This window comes from Numenius arquata, chromosome 16 (assembly GCF_964106895.1).
Source record: "Numenius arquata chromosome 16, bNumArq3.hap1.1, whole genome shotgun sequence".
Classification (NCBI taxonomy): Eukaryota; Metazoa; Chordata; class Aves; order Charadriiformes; family Scolopacidae; genus Numenius; species Numenius arquata.
This window is the reverse complement of record NC_133591.1, coordinates 9,096,334-9,120,725: the sequence shown is the minus strand read 5'-3', so window position 1 is coordinate 9,120,725 and position 24,392 is coordinate 9,096,334. Positions and strand designations below refer to the sequence as shown.

At 42.7% G+C, this 24,392-nt stretch overlaps 1 protein-coding gene across 1 annotated transcript in view; it reads left to right on the top strand.

Annotated features, from left to right (window-relative positions):
• The first annotated feature begins 1,808 nt into the window (after positions 1-1,808).
• The window catches only part of GALNT9 (polypeptide N-acetylgalactosaminyltransferase 9), a 151,522-nt gene continuing 128,938 nt past the window's right edge, over positions 1,809-24,392 (top strand). Inside the window, exon 1 of the mRNA XM_074159573.1 lies at positions 1,809-2,049. Coding sequence (XP_074015674.1) covers positions 1,809-2,049 — 241 coding nt within the window. The remainder of the gene's footprint in view (positions 2,050-24,392) is intronic.

Below are 24,392 nucleotides of genomic sequence, written 5' to 3'. Positions count from 1 at the left end.
TGATCCCCAAAAGACAAGGGGAGAATTCCTCTAAGACAGAAACACATCTTCTCAAACAAACTCCGTCCCCAGGGGCCTTGCCGAAGGTGAACAACAGGAGGGTCACAAGGTGGCCAGCAGTGGAGAGTTCATACCTCAGGAAACCCTGAGCAGGCCTTGCCAAGCTATGGTAAATTCAGGGAGGTTGTAACTTTTTCTGGATTTTGGGCTTGGCAGCTCCTGAAATCAGGAAGGACGGATGACAGGAAAAAAACCCAATAATCCCATAACCAGGATTACATTATGGTATGCAGCCCTCTAAGTGAGATGGTATACGAAGGAGGACCACTGTGAACATGAATGGAGAAGCTGCCAGCTCTAAGGGCTTATTTAACGTCTATAGGTATCAAGCTCAGAGATCTTCGTAATTCTTCAGCAGTCACTGGATGTGTCTTTGAGAGTAAGGGCTTAGGCTGCTTTTCTCCACCTGTGTGTGATTCTATGATAGGAAACTCATGGGCATGTTGGAGTGGGTCTGGAGGAGGCCACAAAAATGATCAGAGGGCTGGAGCACCTCTGCTGTGAGGACAGGCTGAGAGAGTTGGGATTGTTTAGCCTGGAGAGGAGAAGGCTCCGGGGATACCTTGCTGTGACCTTTCAGTACTTAAAGGGAAGCCTGTAAGACAGACAAACTTAGCAGGGCCTGTTGCGACAGGACAAGGGTAATGGTTGTAAACTAAAAGAGGGTACATTTAGACTAGATATAAGGAAAAAAAATTTTATAGTAAGGGTGATGAAACACTGGAACAGGTTGCCCAGAGAGGTGGTAGATGCCCTATCCCTGGAAACATTCAAGATCAGGTTGGATGGGGCTCTGAGAAACTTGATCTAGTTGAAGATGTCCCTGCTTATGGCAGGGGGTTTGGACTAGATGACCTTTAAAGGTCTCTTCCAACCCAAACTATTCTATGATTCTATGCATGGTTGGCAAGAACTTCTCTTGCACGTGAACGTGGTCCCAGCCATGGCACTTCCAGGTAGGATCACTAGCTAAAGTTGTGCTTTGGCTGCTGGGAGACCCACAGAGCCGAGTGTGTTCCCAGCTCTCCCTCTTGCTCGGAGCTTGTGGACTTGTTTCAGCTTCTTTCCAGCAGTGAGGTGCATTGGGGCATCATCTCAATTCCAGGGGCTGTGCCCATAAACAAGGACAGTCTTCGTCCTGGTGGTTCTCAGAAGCTGCCTCTAGCGATGCTTGGGCAGGATAAAGACTCTCTAGGTGGGCAATGAAGAGAAAATGGCCACTGGTGTCCTCCGTGGGAGAGAAACCCGCAACTCCCCTGGCTCCTTCACCCATTGCCCCGGGGTGAGCGGCTGCCCCCGGCAGGGCCGGGATGCGGGGCGGGGAGCCGCGGGCGGGGCGGCGCGGCACGGCGGCTCCACCGTGTGCATGTAGATGAGATCCCCCGGAGCACGTCACTCCGCACCGGCGCTCTGCGTTTGGGGCGGCGGAGAGCGAGGGCGGGCGAGCGGGAGCCGCCGGAGGAGGAGAGGCGGCGGCGGCGGCTCCGCAGCCAGCAGCGGCTGGGCTCCGCGCCCCGCGCTCCCTGCGCGGCCCCACCGCTCCATGCCGCCCAGCCCGCCGCGGCGCGGCCCCCGCGGGGCGAAGGCGGGCGCCGGGCGGGGAGCGGCGCGGCGGTGCTGAAGGACAGCTCCGCTCCGCGCCCCTCCGCGCCTCTCCGCGCCCCGGGCGCGTCCCCCTCGCCGGGTGGCCGCCAGGCCGCCGGCCGCCGCGCCTTGATGTGCCCTCCGCCACCGCGCCGGCGGCTCCCATGGCGGTGGCACGGAAAATCAAAACTTTGTTGACGGTGAACATCTTGGTCTTCGTGGGCATCATCCTCTTCTCCGTCTACTGCAGGATCCAGGACCGCTCCCAGGAGCTGGTGCAGATCGTCCGGAGCGCGGACCGCCGGGCCAGGAGCCGCGGCGCCAAGGTGGGCAGCCTGGCCGACAGGGAGTCCATCCTGCAGCGCCTGGACCACCTGGAAGAAGTGGTCTACAACCAGCTAAATGGTACGGAGGGCTGGGCAGGGACGCAGCACCAGTCCCCTGGTGCCCTGTGTCCTGGGAGGGTGCTGCAGACTGGGAAAGAGCACCCGAAGTGCCTGCCCACTGGGGAGGGGAGCTCGGGCACAATACGCACTGACCCCACTGCTGAAGTGCTGAAAACGAAGGGAAAGAGGTGGCTGCAGGGTTTTGCTGGAGGGATTTGTTGAGCCCCTTCCCCACCAACTCTTGGTCCAAAGTCAGGACTTCCTCAGTAGATGCAAAGTTAAGGAGGCTGCAGAGTTCATGGATTTAAGGATTGGTGGAAGTCCTACGAACTGTACCAGGTTTTACAATTTGCCTGGATATATTAACTCTATATGGGTAGGTGTTTGTATAGCAAATGCACTATTAGGTTATAGCTGGAAGTCATATTACTTTAAAAACATTCTGCTGGGTTCTTAGGCTGTGTACTTTTAAGGGTCTATTTAAACAAAGCACCCATATGTTTTCTTAATGACTTTGCCATTTAAATTTGGTATTATCTTTGGTGAGGAGGGGAAGCATCCACCACTTCTTTTTATGACATTCCCTTATAGTTCACCAGCCTTGAAAAATCTGGGTAGGTCAGCAGAGAACCCTTCCATGGTAGTTACAACAGGCTAAGCCTTAAAAGTTGTTATAGGACAACTAACATTTCACATAGAAACTAGTTCTTCAAAACAAGTGTATTTGTATTTGCATAAACTTGTAAAGTTCTAAATGTGGAACATCGAAGAAATAACTATGTGATTAAATACATCAGTGCTTTGGACAAGAAGAGGCTGAAGGAGTGAACTTTTACATGAAATTATAATATAAATGTAACATTTAGTGTCTAGCACCAAATAAACCTTCTAGTGTAAATATGTTTATATATAAATGTGTTTCTAGGCTGCTTGTGGAAATCTTACTCGTAACATTGATTTAACAAAGACTGCTGTAGTCTCAAAATGCAGACAAATAGGAGGTTTAGGATAAAGTATATATCCTATTACTACTTTCTGAATGACTGTATAAATCTAAGTAGGTTAGACTGTTATGGTAAATGCAATCTATGCCAGCAAGTGTTATAGAACAGGCATCCCCTTACGCACTCATCTGTATAAACGGGGAAGAGAGAAGGGGAATGTGGACTGTGAGTGTTAGTCACAAAAATACCCATTCATCAATTAGAAGGAAAGTGTCAACAGCTGTGTTTCCTAGCCATATTTTGGAGAAGTTTTGAAGAATGTAGGATTTAAGAGGGAAATCCTCCTCTCAAATTTAACAAAGCCACAGGGTTCCCCAAATAAATTAGATCAGTCCCTGAGCTATATCCATCGTAGCTCAACCAAATGTGTCTTTTGGCCTGAATTGATTTGTTCTTGGTGTTGCTCATGCGTGAGACTTTGGGTAGGATTTACCTGCTCTGGGTTCATCTCAACATAGCATCCCCTGGAGAATCAGCAGGAGTCCTTGATGTACTGGGCAGGCACCATGGCACGTAAGGACTGTGGCTTCACAGTAAACAGGAAGTTCACTGTAAAGTACTCCTCTGTTTTGGAGACTTTTTTCATCTTCCTCTTTAATTTGGTTTATTGAATAGGGAACTTCACACTGAAATTACTTAAATGTTATGTTGCTTCTTCAGGTCTCAATAAACACTGTAGGCAGTTTCTTCTTCTTGAAAGTTCTTACACAGGAAAATACAGAAAGTTTTTCAAGCTGAGCTATTCAAATTTCCTGTTCATTCCCCTTCAGTTTCTCTCTGATCTGGTTGGGTTTTTTATTACGCAGTGGTACATTGCCACAAATTAATGAGTTCATCATCATTATGAAAAGATACTTTGTCACTACTTTTTTTTTTTCCTATCCTGTAGCAACAAAACTGAGAAGTCCTAAAAAATTAAGAGATGTTCCACTGAAATCATCAGAGTTGCATTGCTTTAAGTGAAATCAGGATCAAGCACCTGTGTTTGGTTTTAGCTCACTGGTATTCCGGTCTTAATATCATGACTCATTACTTACGCCATTAATGGGCATAATGCTGCTCTGGCAGCATTGAGATTCAAGGGAGCTGTCTGTGACAGTGCTCTACCGTGTCTCATGGAAAGACTGGTGTTACAGCAGTGCTCTGTCTGCTCTGGAACTGTGCAGTTTCATCCTAATGCGGAGCAAGGTTTCTCAGACGTTATCCTGTGTACTGCTTTATCACAAGGTTAGAGAGCCATCTGAGGCCTTCGTGGAAGTTACTTTTTAATGAGATGGGTCAAGGTCACTTTTATAGGGAGAGAGAGAGAGATGGGTAGACAGATTTTATTCATAAGGAATATGAATTCCTTGCATACCTAGAACTTCTGCAAGCACCAGGAGTTTGAGTCCAGCTCAATGTTACTGTTACTGATCTGCACAGACCTACTGTATTTCCATTTTCTACTCTCGGTTCTTTCTATTTTGAGATCAGCAAATTTAGAGCCACGTATTAAGTGTCTTATATTTTTGGTAAAAAGTCTCAGTTTTCTTTTATTTCATTTTTCTCTTTTATTTGGATTAGTCCTAAATTGGTAAGACCTTACCTGGATTTTCTAGGGACTCTGTTGAAGATCCAGTGCAACAGAAAGACACTTCAGTGAGAGACCAGCCCTGCAGCTCTAGCCATACAGAATTTTGTTTCTGTCACACTTATTTGTTTTCATGCAATCAAAGAAATGTTATTTGAAAGTGTACATTCTGCAAGGAAAAATAGACACAAGCAGTAATGTTGCAAGTATATCAAGAGGTAACCTAAAACTGATCATTAGAGAATTCATTAACTTTTCAGTCTGAATAAAACCTGAGCGTTCAATGCCTGTGGAAGTGTGTGTAGGACACAGAGGACCATGGATGAAAGTCAGTTGAAAGCTGGTCCTTGCAATTATCTTTGGCAGAACAAGAATTTTTAGAATAGAATGAATGAGAGTTGCCATGATTCCCTGCAGAGTTGTGCACACACACACACACAAACAATAGTTTTCAGTTGGCTCGTGCTTTGGTTTTCTATCAACTTAGAAAAATAGTATTTTTGAAAGCTTTATGCTCAGCTGCTGCTGGGTTTGGTGGAAGTAAATGGATGGAGCGGCAAAGGGAAAGGAAAGCAATGAAATGTGTCTGTGGAATTTCCTTGGTGAAACTTTGTATTACCTCTTAATATTTGACTAACATTCATTTTGAAAAACTAGATCTAGTTCATCAATCTATATATTTTTTCCATTTTTATTATGGCATTTCTATTGATGAATATGATTTATTGTCAGTCAACACAGAATTAATGCCAGATAGACTTAGTAGCAATTCATGAAATTATAATAACTTGCTATTTTTTTCCTTTGCCTCTATTTTTTGTAAAGGGGAATAAATAAAAAAGATATAATTGACTGAGTTTTTCCCCTAATCAGTTTTGCATCCAAGTCTGTTGCTAATGATTTACCGTAGAGGGTAAAGAATTTTTGATGCCCCGAATAGAGCATAACCTTTCATGCCAAAAGCAATTGAAGGGTCAGACTACAATTTCACTGTAACTGCCTTTTTCCCTTTTCACTGTCTCTTTCCAGTAATACACAACAATCAATACAGCATGTAATTAGATTTCATTCAATCTGCAAAGATTAAGAGAGTTTTCATCTTCTCATTATGTATGCTCACATTATGTCTTCCTACCCATGTCTTCTACATTAGACCTCTTTGACCTGTTCTATTGCAGACGTAGAGGGATAAGTTTGGAGTATTCCCTTGAATTTGGCAGATTATCATTCTTTACACATCATAATTTGATTTTGCTCTCTTTGGGAAGATTAAATACAATAGCAATTTCCAGCGTGATAAATGGGTTTTATATTGCATATGCATTTCGTGGAGGAGACTGGGGAAAAAAGTGGACAATTCATGTAATTGCAGCACACAGGCTTAAAATGATGGAAATAACGGGTCCTAGGTGCAGAGGACTGATTCATGCAGACTGTGACTCCTGATTTTTAGAGTGTACTGGAAGCAAAGTGATTGCATTTAAAATTCAGCCTGGCAATCTGCATGCTTAAAAGGTACAGTAGTATTTTTAAAAGGGCAGTTTATTCTTCATTCGGCTTGGAGCTGGTTGAAAATGGTTCCAAATTTCCATGTCGAAAGTAAGGGTTGGCAACAGGCTGCAAGTGAATCACGCGAGTGTCCACATCAGATTTGTCAAAAAGAAGCTTTTACAGCTGGCAACTTTCAGTTGAAGAGTAATTCCTTTGCAGAGAAGAGAGGTAAAGCCCCGGGTGCATGGGGGAAGATTGAGTGTGGCTGCCAGCCTTACATTAATGAAACTGCATCTTCTCATACCCACATACAGATTCTCACGTTGTAACTATTTCTATGTAATTTGGTTAAGGTCTGATGCTAACATGCATCTGACAAAATTAGCACATAATTCTCCCCCAAAGTATCAACTTATTTGTGGGGACTGCTCTCGGCCACGTGCTTTCCTTGTACTAGTGAGAGGCTTCTTCACGTGGTCTCATTTTGAGGGTTTTTTTAAAGAAATGCAGGGTTGGCCTAGTGAAGGCAGGAGTAAAACGTACCAACTACATTTCCTTTTTCTTTTATTAGAAACAAAGGCTGCAGTTTATCTGTTTACCATGCAGCATATAGTAAGTATTGTTAATTGTTCTAGATCAGTTACTCAAGCTTAGGTAAGTGGGTGTTGTTACAGGCCTTACCTTCTGTATTGCAAAGTGATGGTCAGGTCCAAAAGACTGATTTCCACTTCACGTTGGCTTTAGCTATGTTAGTCTTGATTTATGGAACTGAGGAAACTCAAAATCATTGATTTCAGGAAGGCCAAGACTTTATTCCCCTACACAGGGGAAGAAAACATCATGAGTTGATATTTGGATAACCCCTATGAAAATATAACATATTATTCGAGATAGTATTGCTCTATACAAGCACTTTAAGAAGAAAAGGTCTAAAGGCTTGGTAGAAAAAAGAGGGTAAATCTCTTTTGTAAAATGGGCAAAATGGCATTCAACTCTTCAAAATATTGGCAAATACAAAAAATATATCTCCATTCCAGCAGCACATCAGTGATTTTTAAGTCTCTCCCTGTACTCTGTGTTTCATATACTGGTAACTTTTTTTATGTAATGTTTCTGCTTTTTGCGTTTGTAGCTGGGAAGAAAGCTTATTTTGATAGAAAAATCGTGTGATAAAATTATCATTGACTCATTTTTTGTGTAGAACTTGAATCATTTGTACTATATAGGATTAAAAGCAATGTTTGCAGAGGTGGAAAGAAAATCTTTGACTGATGTTGGTTTTGTTGCCTTTTTAGGAGATATTCCAGTTCAGTTTCTTTCCATTTCTTTGTAGATGTGGCTGGAGTTGGAAAAGCAAATATGGGTCTGTCATCTTTCTAGTGAAGAGCTGCAGTGTGGTAGTTGCACATCTATAACCACCATACAGGTTTAGAGGATTAGAAAACCTGGCTTTAACATAATACTCTTCATAGTGGGAGGTGGGGTTGTTTTATGAGTTTAGGGTGGTTTGTTTTGTTTATTTGATTTTTTAAGTAAATGCAGGCGGGTAGTAGTTAAACCAAGAGCATCATTTAAGAATGCAGTTCCAGCCACTGAGTGCATGGCTGTTCTCCAAGGAAATAATAAGATTTATGAAAGGAAGGAAAAGAAATGAGTCATGTTTAACAAATCTTCCTTTTATTAATGCCCCTCTCTAACCTTACTAATGGGTACTCAGTCTTTCTTTCTCAATATACTTGGCATACTTTTTTATTATTGTTATTATTTGTGGGGTTTCACTTGGTAGTCGTTTCCATCACTTATTTTAAACTAACAAACTGAAAGGGGAAAAGAAAAGAAAAAGAGCCTGTGATATTCTGGATAACAGGAAGGAAGAAAGCCGATGACAGCAGAGCAGCTTCCAACCTTGTTGTAGTCCTATTGATCAAAACTGTCCTCTGAAATAAGAGAATTTTAGCTTCTGAGGATGAAAACCAGATAGACATCCTCCCACTGACCCAAAGTCATCTTGTCCTGAGAGCACAGAGCTAAAGCAGGCAAGTGCTAATTGGACATACATATGAGTTGTGTCTGCTTTTCCTAAAACTCATGGCTATGGTGCCATGGAAATGGCTGTGAATATCTGAAAGCCTTGTAGGTGGAGGCAAAACCCATTTCAAGGACAACACAGCAGATGCAAACAGATTTCAAATTGTCTTTCTGCCCTGTAGCTTTTGCCCTTTCAGGTGTTCTGAAATACCCAGGTTTCCCAGATAGTTTTGGAGACAAGCTACAGCAAAACTGGCACTTGGTGGTTACTCGGCAAGTCCTGTAGGCTGTAAAAAGAGCATAAAAATTCATAAAAATTGCTGGTAGCAAGGCTACATCCCGAGCCAAGATTTTCTTGACTTGTGGAGCAGAAGGGAGTAATCAGGGAGCAGCGTGATGCAACTTGGTCTCAGGTCCCCTCATTTAGTTGGGGTCACTTTGAGTTTAAAGGCATGGTAATACTGCTGGGGAAGGTGACAATCTTGTGTAATTTATTTCTCAGTCTAATCTGCTAGGCTTTTGAGTTCTTAATTGCAAACTCTCCAGTACACTGAAGAGTATGGAATTTCACCTGGTGAAGATAGCTTCAAAGCTTGGTAGGCTTCCTCTTTACGGTGTTGGCTTACCTCTAATTTTTTTCCTGTCTTCTTTCATTGCGCACAGTGTCCGCACTGGTAGCATGCAGGAGTGTGGCATGGATAATCCATATGACTTCTCTGGTCTTGTTTTTTTGAACTCTGGAGCAGTAGGAAAGGGCCTTTATTTGCATCAGCAAGAGGTTCTCTAAAGCAGAGAACTGAGGATGGGATTACTATTTGTGGCAAAATGGTCCCTCCTTCAAACTGAGTTTCACCAGCTGGTTTGCTGTGAGAACCCGACAGTGATGTCACACCTGTGATCTGGTGTAGATCCAAATGGAGTGAGCTCTGTGTGTATATGCAAGACTGAGATGTCCAGGGAAGTGTTATTTTGGGGCTGAGTTCTGCTTTCTTTGGGCATGTTCTAGTGGTGTGCTCTAATGGCTGAGATTGTAGGGGTGTGCTTTTTGTGGGTGTATGGTTGGACTCGGTGATCTCAGAGGTCCTTTCCAACCATGACAATTCTGTGATTCTGTGATTCTTACACCTCTGACATTCTCCTCCCACAGTGAGGGAAGTGAGCTTGCACTTCCGTGGTTCTTTGCACTAGCTTTTTATTTCACATGGTTTAGCTAACTTGGACTCATTGCTATGCATGGAAATACAGCGCAGCACCACTTTCTGTGGGAAATCCAGTGGAACCAGTGCGAGAGGAGCTCTTGTACCAGTTTCCTACTCTTATTACTGCATTTGTCAGGCCATTTAACTTCAGAATAATTGTGAGTGCTCATTTGTTTATGTCTCTTATGTCATCTTGCTGAAATGTGTGTTCAGAGGAATTGCCTCAGTGTCTCTAGACAAGTTTGTTGGTCCTATAGTAAGAAAAAGAAGTGTGTGTCCTCAGGATAAAGTAAACCCGCTTTCTGTTCGCCATCAGGGTAAGCCTTTCTGTGTGCATCCTGCTCCATCTTGCAAAGCTGCCTTGTGAAGCAGATGTAGCTGCCCTGGCTCTCCCTGTACTCTGCTTGGGTGACTTGTTCTGAGGGCTCTTGCAAGCCAAGGATGAGCCTGGGACTTTGAATTGTTTTGTATTCTCAGTGAGGGGAGTCCTTAGTGAAACAATAAAGTAGAAAAGGGCTAGTTCTGGGAATCTCTGACAAATGACAAAAGGCCTAATACAGGTTTGTGGGTTTGTTTTTTTTCAAGTATGTCCTTGATTACTGGCTTTGGAGGAGAATGGGAGGGCAGCTGCAGGGTAGATAGCTGAGGAGACAATAGACTGATTCTGCTTTGTCATCATGAGCAGTGTGGACGTATAGTTTTCTCAGGTGCTGAACAGTTGTCTAAGTAAATGAGCAAAATGTTTTTTAAAAAGGTGAGAATACAGATTTCTGAATATTTTAAGCCTTGCACCACCTCCTATGGAGCCATTCTTTAGAAGCCCTTTCACTTGCCACCACAGTCTGATTTATACTTTTAATACTTGAGCTGTAATTTGCATGTCATCCTGGGAGAATGAGCAATGATTGAGAAAACTAAACCAGGGAAAAGGTTTTTGAAACAGCTTCTCTAAGCACTGCTACTTAAAAATGGCTCTGTCGGGCAGAGGTATTTGGTGTCAGAATGCTACAGGGAGAGGGTTACTGGGCTGGTTTGAGCGACACAGGACTAATTTATCTTCCAGTAATTTTACTTTTCAGTAAAGTCTCTACTAATGCTTGGGAAAACCACGTTTTTAGAAGACTCTAGTGTCTGAATTTGTGAAAATATTTATAGCCAGCTATGATGTGCAGCTTTCAAGGTCTCTGTGTTTTTGAGCTCGCCAGATGCGGGGATGAGGAGTGAGACCCGGGCGCTTGACCCAAGCTGGCGAACAGGATTATTTCATACCATGAAGATCCCATTCAATATGAATTAGAAAGTTTGCTGAGGAGTTTTCTCTTCTATGATGGCTATGATTCTGAGAACTTCTTGCCCCGGTGCTAGAGCCCTGAACCCTTCCCTTCCTCCCGAAGCTGCAGCACTTGCAGTGTTCCATATTGGCTGTCCCCTGCTGGGAATGCACAGCTTCAACCCTTGGGCTTCCTTGTTTTTCCTGATTCTCCTTCCCAGGTGGGGAGGGGTATTCAGGTGATAGAATAATTGTCTATAATAGAATAACTGTCTGAACGACTATAAATTGTTGTGGGTTCCTCAAACTATAACAGTTACCTCTTTCACAGCATCATTTGGAAATCACATCTACATAACCCAAACTCAGTGGATGAAATAGGCCTATAATATTAAGGAACATGTTGGGTCTCCGAGTTCTTTAGTGCATTTGCTTCAGTGTTAACCTTCTGGGCTAAATGTTAGAGCAAAAGCCTAAGAGGCTGCTATAATACCAGTATCTGCCTTGGGTTGAATAGCCACTGTAAAATGGTATAGCAGTAGCAAAAGCTGTGCTGTCCCCTTTATGCCTCCTTCTTCTCTGCAAGGCTAAGACATATCTGTGGAGAGAAGCTGCTGATGTAAAGGCCTTTGTTATCTGTGTGCCACTGGACCCTGCTCCAGGAGGACAGTTCCTTGGCTGTACAAACCACTGCTTTCCCCTCTTCAGGCAATTAGCTGTGGCAGGAGGGAGAGGAGAAAATCTGAGCCTGTGTAGGCCAAAGGCAGCCATGGAACTCAATTATCTACCGTGTACTTACATTTCAGAGCTACTTATACAGGCAATCCAGTTGCCTTTACTGGAGTACTCATGAGAATAAGTGCTTGCTAGTGTAAGGGTCTTACATACTTTATAAGGCATGACTCAAACCAGGTTTGCTAGAGTTGCATTTGAATCACCGCTTGGTACAAGCAGCATAAAAGATCTCCCAACTAGGCTTTAATGTCTGATAAACTGATCAGGGAAGAAAATGGATCCTGCCAGGTCTCTCTCTTCTGTGAAGTTCTTTAAATATTCAGATACTGTGAAACACAAGTACCTACCTACAGAGGTTCATGTAGGGCTGTGACTGTGCAGAGATACCTGTGAGGAGTATCCTCTGTCACAGACTTCAGAGACTTGGGAAACACAGAGCTGGTCGCTGTGGGATTACCAGTGTGGTACTAGTTTTTGTTCCTGGGAGAACTGATAAAAACCATGTCTGTGATACAGTCAGCGGTTGTGTTTAGTTGGGAATCTAAATCAGGTACAACTCCGACACTGCTTTCTAAGTAGACCGCAGATCCTGCCAGCCCCTGTTCTGCTGTCAGCCGTGCACTGTGTGGACAGTAACAGATATGCTGGTCGGATGGGGTAACTTGCTCAAATAGTTTTTTGTCCCTGCTGAATGATCCAAATTCTCCTCAGCTCACCCATGCATTTAGTTCTGTTGAAGTCAGTTGCCTAAATTCGTCTGTGCTATTGATCCAGAAGCTTCTGCACAGCCAGTAGTTATCAGCACAGTAACTCCTGTAGTAAATTTTGCCAAATGAAGGTACTTCTGGCACAGGATGAACAATATATTGGCTAGTTATGATGTATATGTAATACAAAGGATAAATTCAAGCTGTGTCCCCGTGCTACTTTAGTATGGTTGGGAACAAGATCCTCCCTCGTTGAAGGTTTTGTAGTGGTTCCCCTTTCTAGTATAGAACCAGTGAGCTTTGTGTTTCTGTCTCTGACCCCCACTACCTGGAGTCTTTGATTGCTTCTGTGTTTGCACTGTTTGTCTCCAGTTTGCGTTTTGCAAAAAGTACACAGACCAGGAGGTCAGATTAGCAGCCTTACTGTGGCTGCCTTGCTCCTGGTATCTGAGCAAGCTTTGTTCGGAGATTGATTTATCTGTTTCCACAACACTACACAGTACTATCTACCTACCACAGAGCAAAACTGAATCCTCTTCTCACACCCTGTCTGTTACATGTGCTGCTGGACACAGCCCCCCATGCCCCAGGTACTGCCTGTGCTCCAGTGGACATAGCTCCCCCATCCCTCAGCCAGTGCCTGCATGGTAGAAGCTCTTCACTTTTGACCTTTGAGATCTGCTTCTGCCTATGATAATTTTTGTCTCACTTTGACATCGCTGGGCAAATTGGTGCCTAACTGAGAGGGTCTAACTGGGATCTAAAACTAAACTTTTCCTCAAGATTTGATTGAATAAGTATTTTTAGTGTGCATACGCAATTAAATTCGCATGGGTTATTAGCATCCTAGCTGAATGCTTCAACCACTAGTATGTTGTTTAAAAAATAAAGACAAAAGCAGGATCATATAACCTTCCCTTTCCTTCAGGTGAAGAACAAGACCACTGTGTCATTCTTTAGAGCTGCAGGTCTTATGTGGGCGATGTTTTTAGACTTCAAAGCAAGGATGGGACTTCTCACTTCCACCTTTTCAGCATCCTCTGTTGACTGGCCCCATCCCGAGCCTCAGCCAAAGGGTTGATCTCTCCCTGCGGGGAGAGCAGGTCCTTACTGCAAGCACTCAGAATGGACCCCAGATGCTAGGACCAAGGAGTTTTCTTCAGTGCGTTTTGAGCACTTTGGAATGCATCAAAAACTGGAATGTGTGAGGTCACACAGAGTCTCCAATTCCTGTTTCCCACAGCCCGGAGTAGCGTCCCAGTCATGGCACTGCCATACCATTTGCAGAGCAAAAGGGGCTTTGTTGCACAGGAGCTCATTTTTCTTGGAAGGTATTTACCATGACAGCTGGAAAGCCCTCTCCTGCAATATTGGAGAATTTTGCTTCTCATTTTGTCTCTGTGGCATTTTTGGTGGGGTGATAGGGTTAATTGGTTGTTTTTCGTTTGGATTCTTTGCGCTGGTTTTGTATTTTATTTGGCAATGGGGCCTTACTGCCCTTTTAGAAATGGAATTTATTTTTTCTACAGCTCTCATACGCCTCTAGGATGTGAAGCTTTTGTAAGTAAAAATGCATTTTTTGTTATATTAACCCATTTTCAAGTAAGCCTTATGTTGTAGAAAATATTGGTGGTATTCTTTCCCGTGCATACCGAACTGAAGGCAGTGATAAGACTAAAAATATCCCCAATTGAAATAGCATTGTATAACCCAAAGGTTAGTCTTCCTCAGGATTAAAATTTGCAGTCGTTTTATAGATTCCTTGTGAGGCAGATTTCTAGTCACCCAGCCCTGTGTCAAATGAGGCTAGGGATAGCTGCACAATTTTGCATCTGCAAAGCTCAGTCCCGTTGGTGACTACCACAAGCACAAACCTACTGATGAAAGATGCTGATACCCGTTGTACTGGTGTCAGCGGCCAACGGGGCTTACGTGTTCCTGTGGTGGTTGCGTTACAAGCACTGTGCTGGAGATGCCGAGCAGGGACTAGGTACTGTTCACACCTCTAATAGGAAAACCAGATTTTGCTGCACAGAGCTGTTAATCCTAAAACATGATGATAGATTGCAGGTGGCTCCATGTAACAGATGGGAGTGGAGTATGAGGTAAGAGTGTGCTGATCATGTTCAAGTTATTAAACAACCTAATACTAAGCTGCCTGATTGCTGAAATAGTTGGTGCCTACAGCTTATGCAAGTAATGAGTGGGATTGGCTTAGAAAACTGGATGGTTGAGTGGTTTAGGTGTTAGCCTGTGTTAACCTTGGGTTTGGAAACTACATTTTTTTGGTAGTTCTGTTACATAATTTCCATGTCACGTGGAAAATCCCCAGAATACAGGTCTGCAGATTTAGGCTCCTGACTTCCAGCACCATTGCAGGGACGTGGGCAGCCAAACGCTCTACTGGAGCCTGCTTGTGTATTTCTTCCTGGTGATCAGGCTTTTCTCCCACTTTTAATGATCTTTTGCATACGCTAGAGTTTGCAGCTCTCCCAGCACTTGAAGGATGTCCTTTATTTATTCACTGCTGCTACTGTAGGGAGCAGTGAAAAGGCTTGCAGGTATTAATTAGAAATCTTCCCTCTTTCTTTAATTTAATATTTGGCAAACTCACTCAACATATCCTTGGGATACTCCTCTAGGAGTAGACCTAAACATGTCAGTACCTGCATTGACAATTTGCTCTCAGCTATTCCAGCTTTGAATACACAAAACCAATAATCTTTGATTTTAGACCTGTGCCAGCCTGATCCTCTTCCTGAAATAGATCCATCTGGCTCAATGCACTTTCATTCAACAGAAAATTCTGAAAAGGAAGTGGCTTTTACAGTGCTAGTATCCAGGGGTGTTATATGTAAAACCTTCTGCTTTCTGAAAGAGAAGTGTGTTCCCATATCCACAGCCACATTCCCAATTCAGGCCTGCAAAACCCTAAGCCAAGCCACAGAGAGCCCTCTTAGATGAGGTCAGGGAATTAAGTATTTCTTCTCTGATTCGTTCTGAACCTGATCTGCCTAATAACTGGATTCTTTGTCTCCCTCTTTCTGTCACATGAAAAATCTCACAAAGTGAGATTTTTAAGTCTTCTTTGCACAGTGAGAAGAGTGAAGATATGCAGAAATGGAGGAGAAATATTCATGAGAGAACAAAGACATGGCCTAACTTTGAAGCTGGGATGGCGCAGCCCGATGTGCCAACAGGCACAGGCTGAGTGACGCAGCCCTCGGAGAAGGCGTTGATCATTGCAGAGGGCATTTTTGCATATGTTACAGAACTACTTGTGTAGGCATCTCTCAGCCTTTCATCATGCTGATAAGAAGCTGAAGAAAAAATACTGCTTTTTTAAAGAGGCAGTGGAGGTTGTGGAAGAATGAGACCAGTGAAATACATCGTAAAATTCTTCTTATTAAAGTTGGTTATAGTTGATGAGGTGAGCATGGGATTAGTGAACTGGAATCAGGGTCCCTGCATGAGTCACGCTAGGACTGCTCTAACCTTAAGGAGAGGTGGAGTTCCCCACTGCAGCACAACATACAACAGCATATCCTCGTAAAGCCCGTAACACAGTTTGACTTTTCATGTTAAAGCAGATTGTTGACAACTATTCTGGACCAGAATTTCAAGTGACGAAAGCTGACTCATTTATAGCCTTCTTAGGGCACTGTAGTAGCAAGATCAGGATTGGGCCCAAAGGACAGGACAATTAATGCAGGCTCAATACCATTTAGACGTGACTAGGTGATGCTTTGTGTGATGGTAGGCTGAGATATCCTCTGTACGCTGTACTATCAGAAAACAAAACTGGGTATTTCTGGATAGAAATGTATTTCAGAGAAAGAAGCCAGTGTATGATCTTTTGGTTTTGTCCCTGAACTGGGAGAAGATGCCTCTAATCTGTTTGATGGGTGATGTTGCATGCCTATGCCTCCTCTATGCTAGATACGAGTGTCTCAGCGTATGGTTGTGAAACTAGAGGTTGATTATTTTCAAAACTATTTTGACAGATACTGAGCTGACAAATCTCCTTTTTTTAAAAAAAAAAATCCCAAACAAAAAACAAACCAAAATAAACTACAAAAAGGTTTTGTTTGATATTCTGCTGATGAGGCTGTGTGGATTTGGGTTCATACCTTGCTTTATATTCCTTTCAGTGTTAGGGAGGGAAAAGCACCCCTACTATAAACAATTGGAAGGATTAAGTTCTTAACAAACGCCAGGGGAAGCAGGCAGAGTTGCATGGAGTGGTGTGTCCTGCTGTCATGTTGCCTCACCTCTAAGTCTGTGTCGCTCCCTTCCTAAGGGAAGAAGTTCTAATTTAGCGAGTCAGGCATTTCCATGTGAATTTTCTTTAGCATGGTATCTTTACAGGGAAAATAGTTTTAAATGGGATCGCAGACATACCTCATTATTTCATTAGGAATCCCCTAATCTGTGACCAAAAAGCACACTGTTTTATCACTTAACCTGGTTCTCATCATTGCCGCTAACACCAGACAAGAAGCATGTGTAAGCTCCCAGGAACCAGGGGCTAAAGGAGCAGCTTCAGTGCAACCTTTAGAGGAAATACTTAGAGCTGCTGAAATACAAGACCCGGCTTCATTTCCAGGTGTGCCTTTCCTTTCCTCTTCAGCTGTGGTGCCAGCCCATCTCTCTGCTCTTTTCATCCCCTCCCCTTGTCTGTGTGCTCTATTTAACTGAGGAGGTCTGAGACCAGACTAGTCTGTGCAACACTTTACCTTGTGATATTGTTAATCAATGATATAAATAACAGCCAGACACCCAAAAGACCTAGACATCCAGTAATTACCATAATTAATCCTAAAAATAAGTGTTCAAGTCCTTGAGCAGGAAAAGCAAGAAAACGGACTTTCTTGTGGTTGAATTCTTGGGTGGTCTTTAATAGCTCCAACAGGTTTCTTGTATTTGATCTTTCACTGAACCTCTTCTCTCAGCAGGAACATTTTAATGCCACTTTCTTCCCAGATGTCGACTTTCGTGACACTTGCAGAAATGTAATTTTTGGAGACCTCTGACTGTCTGCCAACCTTTGGCTGAAATTAGACACGGTCCTCAAAATCTAACGAGCAGAGGTGAGGGGAGGGTGTGAGAGAGGGAAGCAGACCAATGGACAAATGCAGACAGCATGGTCCTGCAAGCTGTTTTTTCTTAGCAAACAAGGCTAAATATCATATTAGTGACAAATGGGATTTTTCACTCATTTAAACACAAACATGAAAATCGAGTTCTTAGCTTTTAAAGGAACCAGACTCAGATCTTCACATTGAATCCCTCTGCTTGCTCTGTTAATTGGCAGTATGTTAACGCAAGCATTTTTTCTCTGCTTTCCTGCTTACTTCAGTTAATAATTAGAGCAACGTGAAATTTCCCTGACACTACACCAGGACTGCAGGAGAGCCTCCTTTATTTTTAGCTTCCTAAAATGGCAGACTTGGGTCCCACTGGCTTGTCTCCTTGCTTTTCAGTAGTGACTGAATAATCAAATTACGCGAGGAGCAGAGAAATGATCCTGTGCTGCTCTTTGCTAGGCAGTGTGAAGCGTGCTCTGCTGCTCAACTCAGCAGATACCCTTCATGGCCCAGGAGGCTCAGCATTGGCTTCCCCTGAGACCATTTTGGAAAGCGCTTTCTGCTTATAGGAAGCATGGGTCTGACCTGAAGTTTAAGCATGACCGGATGGCACGTCTGCTTTCTGTCCTTGAGGAGTGGTGAGTCCAAGCTGTAAACTCAGATCTTGGTTTTCTGAAATTCAAATTCTGATTCATACCTGTGTCTTCACTGAAGCATCTTCTTCTCCTGTATAAAGGCATCTTCTATCACTGGCTTCATTTCTCTCTTTACTGTGTAATTTAACATCTCATAATGTAGTCATAAGTACAAACCTGACACACTTCAGGGGACAGGAACATTCATTCTTTTATGGAATTTCTGCATAAAGTAAAGGAAAGCTTGAAGAAAAATTGAGTCTCTGAAAACTTGAATTTCTTTTTACATTGCCTTGGTGGAAACCAGATAAGCGCTGTTGCTGTCAGTGGCATAAGGAAGGTAAATTGGAGAAGTCTGATCCACAATTTCAAAAGCTTGGCCACTGTCTTTATATACGATCTGAATTCTACATGTGTGTGATAGCTTTAAACATGCTCTGTGGGTGGATCAAAGTATCATGGTGTTACCAAATGCACCTCCCTTTTGTCAAACAAAGCCCACTTTGTCTTGCAGTGAGTTTGTCAGGGCCTAAACTAGCCCTGGGTCACAGTCAATTCATAAAAATACCAACACGCAATGAAGCCAATCTTGTTAATAATGAATCAGGTATTATAGCCGTGCTGGTTTTTAAAGTGCCTGTAACAGTGGATCATAGCTTTCCCACTTCTGGAAGTCTGAGTCAATTTATCTTTATATCAACAATAAACCAGAAAGGGCAGAAATCAAAGTAAGCCATGTTTTTATTACTGCTTTTAAATAAAACATTGTGCCAATATTTTTTCCCTAACATTACATCTTTATTTTCTCAAATTTATTGACAATTGCTATTTATCCTCATTTCTCCTTTCTTTTGCAAAACTATCTCATCCTTTGATTTACTTCCTTCAGAGAATATGGTACCTAATTCTTTTTATTTTTCCCTGATAAATCCCTGATTAATTGTATGCTATAAGCTGCCCACACGACATTGTGTCTTTCATTTCTAAATAGGCTTTCTTTTAAGAATTTCAAGAGGGAACACTTTCCTCTCTAGAGCCAAAATCAAAACCAGGCTCAACATTCAGTTAAACAATAGAAAGGCACTTCAAAAGCAAGTATGATTCTCCGCACTGTGGACTCCTTCTACTCCTCCTCTGTGAGCAGGAGAGAATCAGACCTTTCGTTGTGGCACATCCTCTAATAGATCTGCTAGAAATGTGGCTGCCAATTTATCTCACCAATTAGAACTCTCTGCAGAGTAACTTTCTTCAACCACTGTAGCTTCAAAACTGCCATAAATTGTTGACTTGTAAGCATTTAGATTCAGATGCTGGATTCTGGGCTGTATTTTTGCTGTTTCAAATGTGTCCTGTGTTTGGCTTTGAGATAATTTTTGACTTGTCCTGCTGGTAGAAAATTAAATCATACGTGTATTAAGAAGTTGATGGAAGGGAGGCACTGCGGCCTGGCGTTGACAAGCAAGGCACAGCTGTAGCCTATGTTGACGTGAGATATGAAAATAAAGTGAAGGGAGGAAAAGCAGAGATGCCAGTTCTATCTGAAACCAAATTTTCAAGCCAAACTCCCTGAGAGGTGTCAAAGATGTGCCTGAAAAAGAAGCACACAAACACAGTTCAAGAAAAATACACATATCTACAGATGTAAAATAGGCAGTCTGTCAGGAAAATGAGTATGTTTTAAAGCCAGCCATCAATATTGCTGTGTAATGATGCAAAAGAAAAGTTTGTCACCTTTAAAGAGCCTGTAAGGCAGTATCACAGTGAAGGAAAAGCAGAGGAATCAAGACACTCTCTGGCTCCTGTCAAAACCGATATCCAAATTAACTGTTTTTCAAGTGTGGGCCCTTGAAGAGATCTGATGGAAATCTTCAAAACCTCAGGTCCTCAATGGCAGCTGATCTCTTCTGTCGTCTATTCCCAAGGAGAAATGCCTGATGGTAAGACTGAGAGGCAGCAAATAGAGAACTGGCACTGCACTGACAAAACCGGGGACCTTTTCAGATCATTTGATTCTCTGGTGACCAACAAAAACACCGGACAGTGACTCTTGGAGCATGGACAGGAGAACAGTGGACGTAGCCAGCAGGTCTGTAGGTTTTATGTTGTCTCTTTATTGTAGTTGCATTGCCAGAGGTGGACTTGGTGACTAATTTCACAGCTGTAGAAAATTGAGATCCTACTTTCAAGCATGATGTGATTTTGAGTTCCAGCAGCTACTACAGCTGGGTTTAATGCTGTCATCCTCTGCTGTGTAAAATGGGCTGAACAACCAGGAGCTTTTCAGTCATACAAATGGCAAGTGTTGTATGCGACTTTGTTATTGGGAAAGCTGCCTGTGTGATTATGTTAGTTTAATTTAATAGCAGACTGTTTAGGTAAATGAGCAGGGAGGCATATGAATGTCTGCAAATAATGTGGAGCATGATTGCAAAATGATGCTGCAGGAGATGGGCTTGTCTGGCCCTTGTTGAGAGTTCACCCTTGAGCAGGGAGAGGAGTCTTGCTCAGTCTTGGACACGATCCCTCTGAGATGGAGCAGAGTCCCAAGGGTGCCTGACTGAAACCTGGGCTGAAAGGAAGTAATTAGGCAGGCTTGGCAATGTCAGATGTCATACAGCCTTCGGTTAGTTTAGACTTTAATATCAGCACAATAGAGTCTAGAGTAGTATGAGCCTGCATAGGACCTGAAGTTAGATAGATACACTTTTTTTAGATTCCTTGTATTTAAAGATAATTTCTTACTTATGGAACCTAACCCTGTGGGATTTGCTGCTGTAATTGAGCTGGTCTGAGAATAGGCCGGTCAGGGATTTCTCATCCAGAATTGCATCAGAAATCAAAGCGGTACTTTTAGTGGTTAGAGATGTGCAGTCAGCTCTTGTAGGTACAAGAAAACGTCATTGTATCCAACAGCATCTTCTCAGCTGTGGGCTCTGTCCTGTCAGACCTTGGGTCAGAACTCCCTTCCCACAACGGTCTGCCGCTTCCCTTCCCTAGCTTCGATTCACACAACTCCTTGTTTTTCAAAATATCTTTTCCTCATTTATGAAATGAAAGCCTTTTAACTTGGCTTGGAGCAGCTTGTTTCTGAGTCTGATTAAACAGTCCCAAAATTTTAGCTCTTGCATCTTGGTGCTTTTCAAGGAGAGCTCCCTTTCCCCTTTCCCCTTTCCCCTTTCCCCTTTCCCCTTTCCCCTTTCCCCTTCCCTTTCCCCTTCCCGTTCCCTAGAATGGCTCTGTTATCATTTTAATGATCACTTTCCCCAGGAGTTCTCACCTCTGTTTCCCTGGAAAAAATTAAAGAAAATCTAATATATTGATACAGATGATCCATTTCATGTGAGTCAGTGACACTCTGACCGTGACGGTACCAGAGAATTCATTGCTGTAGGAGGCCATTGAATCCAGTATTAGTGGCTGGGCTTCTGAAGGGCACTGGGTAGTTTTAGGCCCTATTTCTACCTGTCTGAGTTAAGATAATGAGGGTAATCTAATATTATTCTTCAGGGCTTTAGTTACCTGCCCATGGGATTCAGAAGGGAACTCTGCTTCCAGGGACTGTGCAGAGTTTAATTGGCCAAGTGCTTTATGACTTGTGTTTCATTTCCTCTGAAACCTCAGGTATTGGCTACTGCCAGAGGCCAGATACCAAACTGATGACACTCAGATTTTGTCTCCTTTTAATATCAGCGGGCTGCAGGGCAGTTACACCAACATTTCAGCTCCCCCCTGCCAACTCCAGATTTATGCCATCACCAGAGGAGGAGTTTTCTGGCTTTCCTCCAAAGCCCTGAAGAGAAAAATCCATTTTATATGTTTCACCATCACAAACCACAAGTCATCTGGGATTTTAAAACTTCTAAAAGAATCTTGGCATCTGCTATTTATTTAAAGAAAACAAGCTGATCATTCTCTGTGAATGATCTTTTTGATCATTAAAATGAAAATTTAAAAAAAATCAGAATCACATATGTATAATTTAAAATTATGCATATGGGGTAGGGTCTCTTTTTTTTGTTAGTCAAAATTTAAGTTTAAAAATATATCACACACATCTCCCTTGTTTAAGGATCCCTGCTCTTTAGGACGTTGATTTTGTTTATATCAAGGCTCTGACAAAACTCTGGCATCTCTCTTATTACCTATAGGCTTGGGGTCAGTGTCCCACCTCACAAATGAGCTTTTATCTTTATCTCCAGTGGTCTGTGTAGCTCCTATTTCTTGGTCTTTCCAGTCGTCAATCTGTTTATCTCCTCCTGAATTATCTGTTGTAATTAGAATACATTTTCTCATCTCAAGGGGAAACCAGCTCCAAATGAGTATTCTATAAAAGCAATTACTTTTGATATTAGATATCTGTACATAAAACCACAGTATTTCTTCCAATTAAAAAGCACTAATGAATTTTGTGTCTAGGGAGGGAGTAGCCTACGCAATGCTACTGTTTCAGCTAAGGCAACAAACAAAACATTAGGCCTGTGAGAGGGCTGATGAAGCCAGCAGTGGTGTCTGTGCCACACCTTTGGATAGCAGGTCAGGAAGAGAAGATGGCTGTGCGAGGACATATGTTCTTTTTTTCATACATGAATGACATACTCATTCAGAGTATGGAGCTTTCATCACAAGCTTTTCTACAAAAGGAATCATTTCAGAAACATCTTGATAATGTTATTTTGGAAAAGACTACAAATCCTGTCCCTAGGTTACTTTCCCATAGGGATCTTCTCCTTTTCATCGCCAGGAAGCCATGTGTGTATGGGGGCACATTGGAATAGAATCTGTTCAATGGATAGAAAAGAAGATTCTCCAGTGGGCTACGAAACATGTTTTCCATGTGTTATGGCAAGGATGAATCCACAGGCCACTGATGCACTGCAACCTCTGTCTCCCTCACTGATCCATGTTGTCTTGTTGCCTTCTTCCCTGATTATCTTTCTGCATCTGTTTCTTGTCTTCAACACTGATAGCAAGCTCTTTGGGGTAGGAACTGTCTTTCTGGGCTTGTGTAGCATCTAGTACAATGGTGTCCTGATTCTAGACTACATGCTGTAAAAACACTAAGAAAAAAAGCTGTTCTGGCCAAATCCCATTCTAGTACAGCTTACTATAAAGGGTTTAAACTTTAATATATCAGTGTGGTAGGGGCAGAGTGTGTAGGATGGAATAAGGGTCGGTTTCTAGCCCAGATGCCAATAACAGCCCTGGGCGTTTTTATGGCATTTTCCATTTAATGTACTTTGAGCACTTGACAGATACTCATAGACTGTGCCTCAGAGAGCTCTCTGCAACCAAGAAATGTCCCCATTTTAAAAAAGAAGAGGAAACATAGGGCAAAGCACAGAAAGGGTTAGATATTAGTCCTCTTGCCAGATAATTTGTCCCTATCTACATAATTTCCAAGGCTCCTGATGCTGCACTCTCTCTGCCTGACTAGCTTCTGTAGGCAGAAAAGGAATAACCCTCCTGCAGGCAGAGCTGCCAAATCACTTCATCTCTTCGTCGCCATTCAGCAGCCTTCACCCAGCTAAATGTCTTACCGGACTGTCAGTCATCTGTGGATGAAGGCTGAGAAACACTATCTCAGGCACCCACTTGAACAGAGAGAAGTGTCTGGAGATGAGGTCAAGGTAAATAAACACTGCACCGCCTAGTTTCCAGAGCTGCCAAGTTGCACATTAAGTGCTTCTGCTTTACAAGTTATTGTACTTTTTTCCTTTACAAACCACCGGCCACAGGATAGTGTTTGTCTTCTCCCTGGTACATCTTCAGAGATACTTGAGGCTGATACTCGATACTAGGGGATATAAATCTTTCAAGCAAGGATGTAGCAAACTTGATTACAACTATAAAAAATAGGACTTTATTTTGGATTTCAGATAAATGGAAATGCTGGAGTCATTTAAATTGGGTGGAATTTTGTTTGTTGCTGTCCTCTTTGCAGAGAGTTGGAGCCTGTGTCCGTGGGGAGTGCAATTTGGTGAATGTTTCTGTATGTAAAAGTAAATTTCATCCACATAGAGCATTCCTTCTAGCTCAAAAAGTAAGTCCCTTTGATATGGACGCAACTCAGCTCAGTTCCCTGGGCAGCAAATCTTATGTATTATGTAGGCTTACCGCAGGGTGGTGGCAGGAGAAACTGTTATAAGGTATGGGAAGTTGGGATATGCAGAAATTAAGGGCCAGGCTCTGTTTAACATTTAGATTGAATCATGAACCAGACATGACTGACTCCTCTTGCTGTGTACTACTGTTTGCAAAGTTGACTGAAAGTGTCAAATAGTTTCAAATAAGATTTCAAATAAGATTTGTTTTCTGGATATTTTTGATTCTCGCGCTTGCAACTTGAAAAGTGCTTTTACTTTTCTGGGTTTAATTTTGGTGCAGTGAGCTGCTAATGCATTCAGCAAATTTATGCCTGTGGGACAAAATATTTTTTTTTATATTCTCCAAGGCAATAATTGCAGAGAGCCACTCTTTACCTATGGCAATTTCTTCATTAACCATAGCTTGTGCAGTATTTATAGGAGTCAATGAAAGAGGCAAATACCTGGTTTGGAGAAATTTTTGCATGGGAGGCTTTGGCAAAAATGAAGCAGACAGCAAGGGAGAGAGGGGAACAAGAAAGCACTGGCTCTG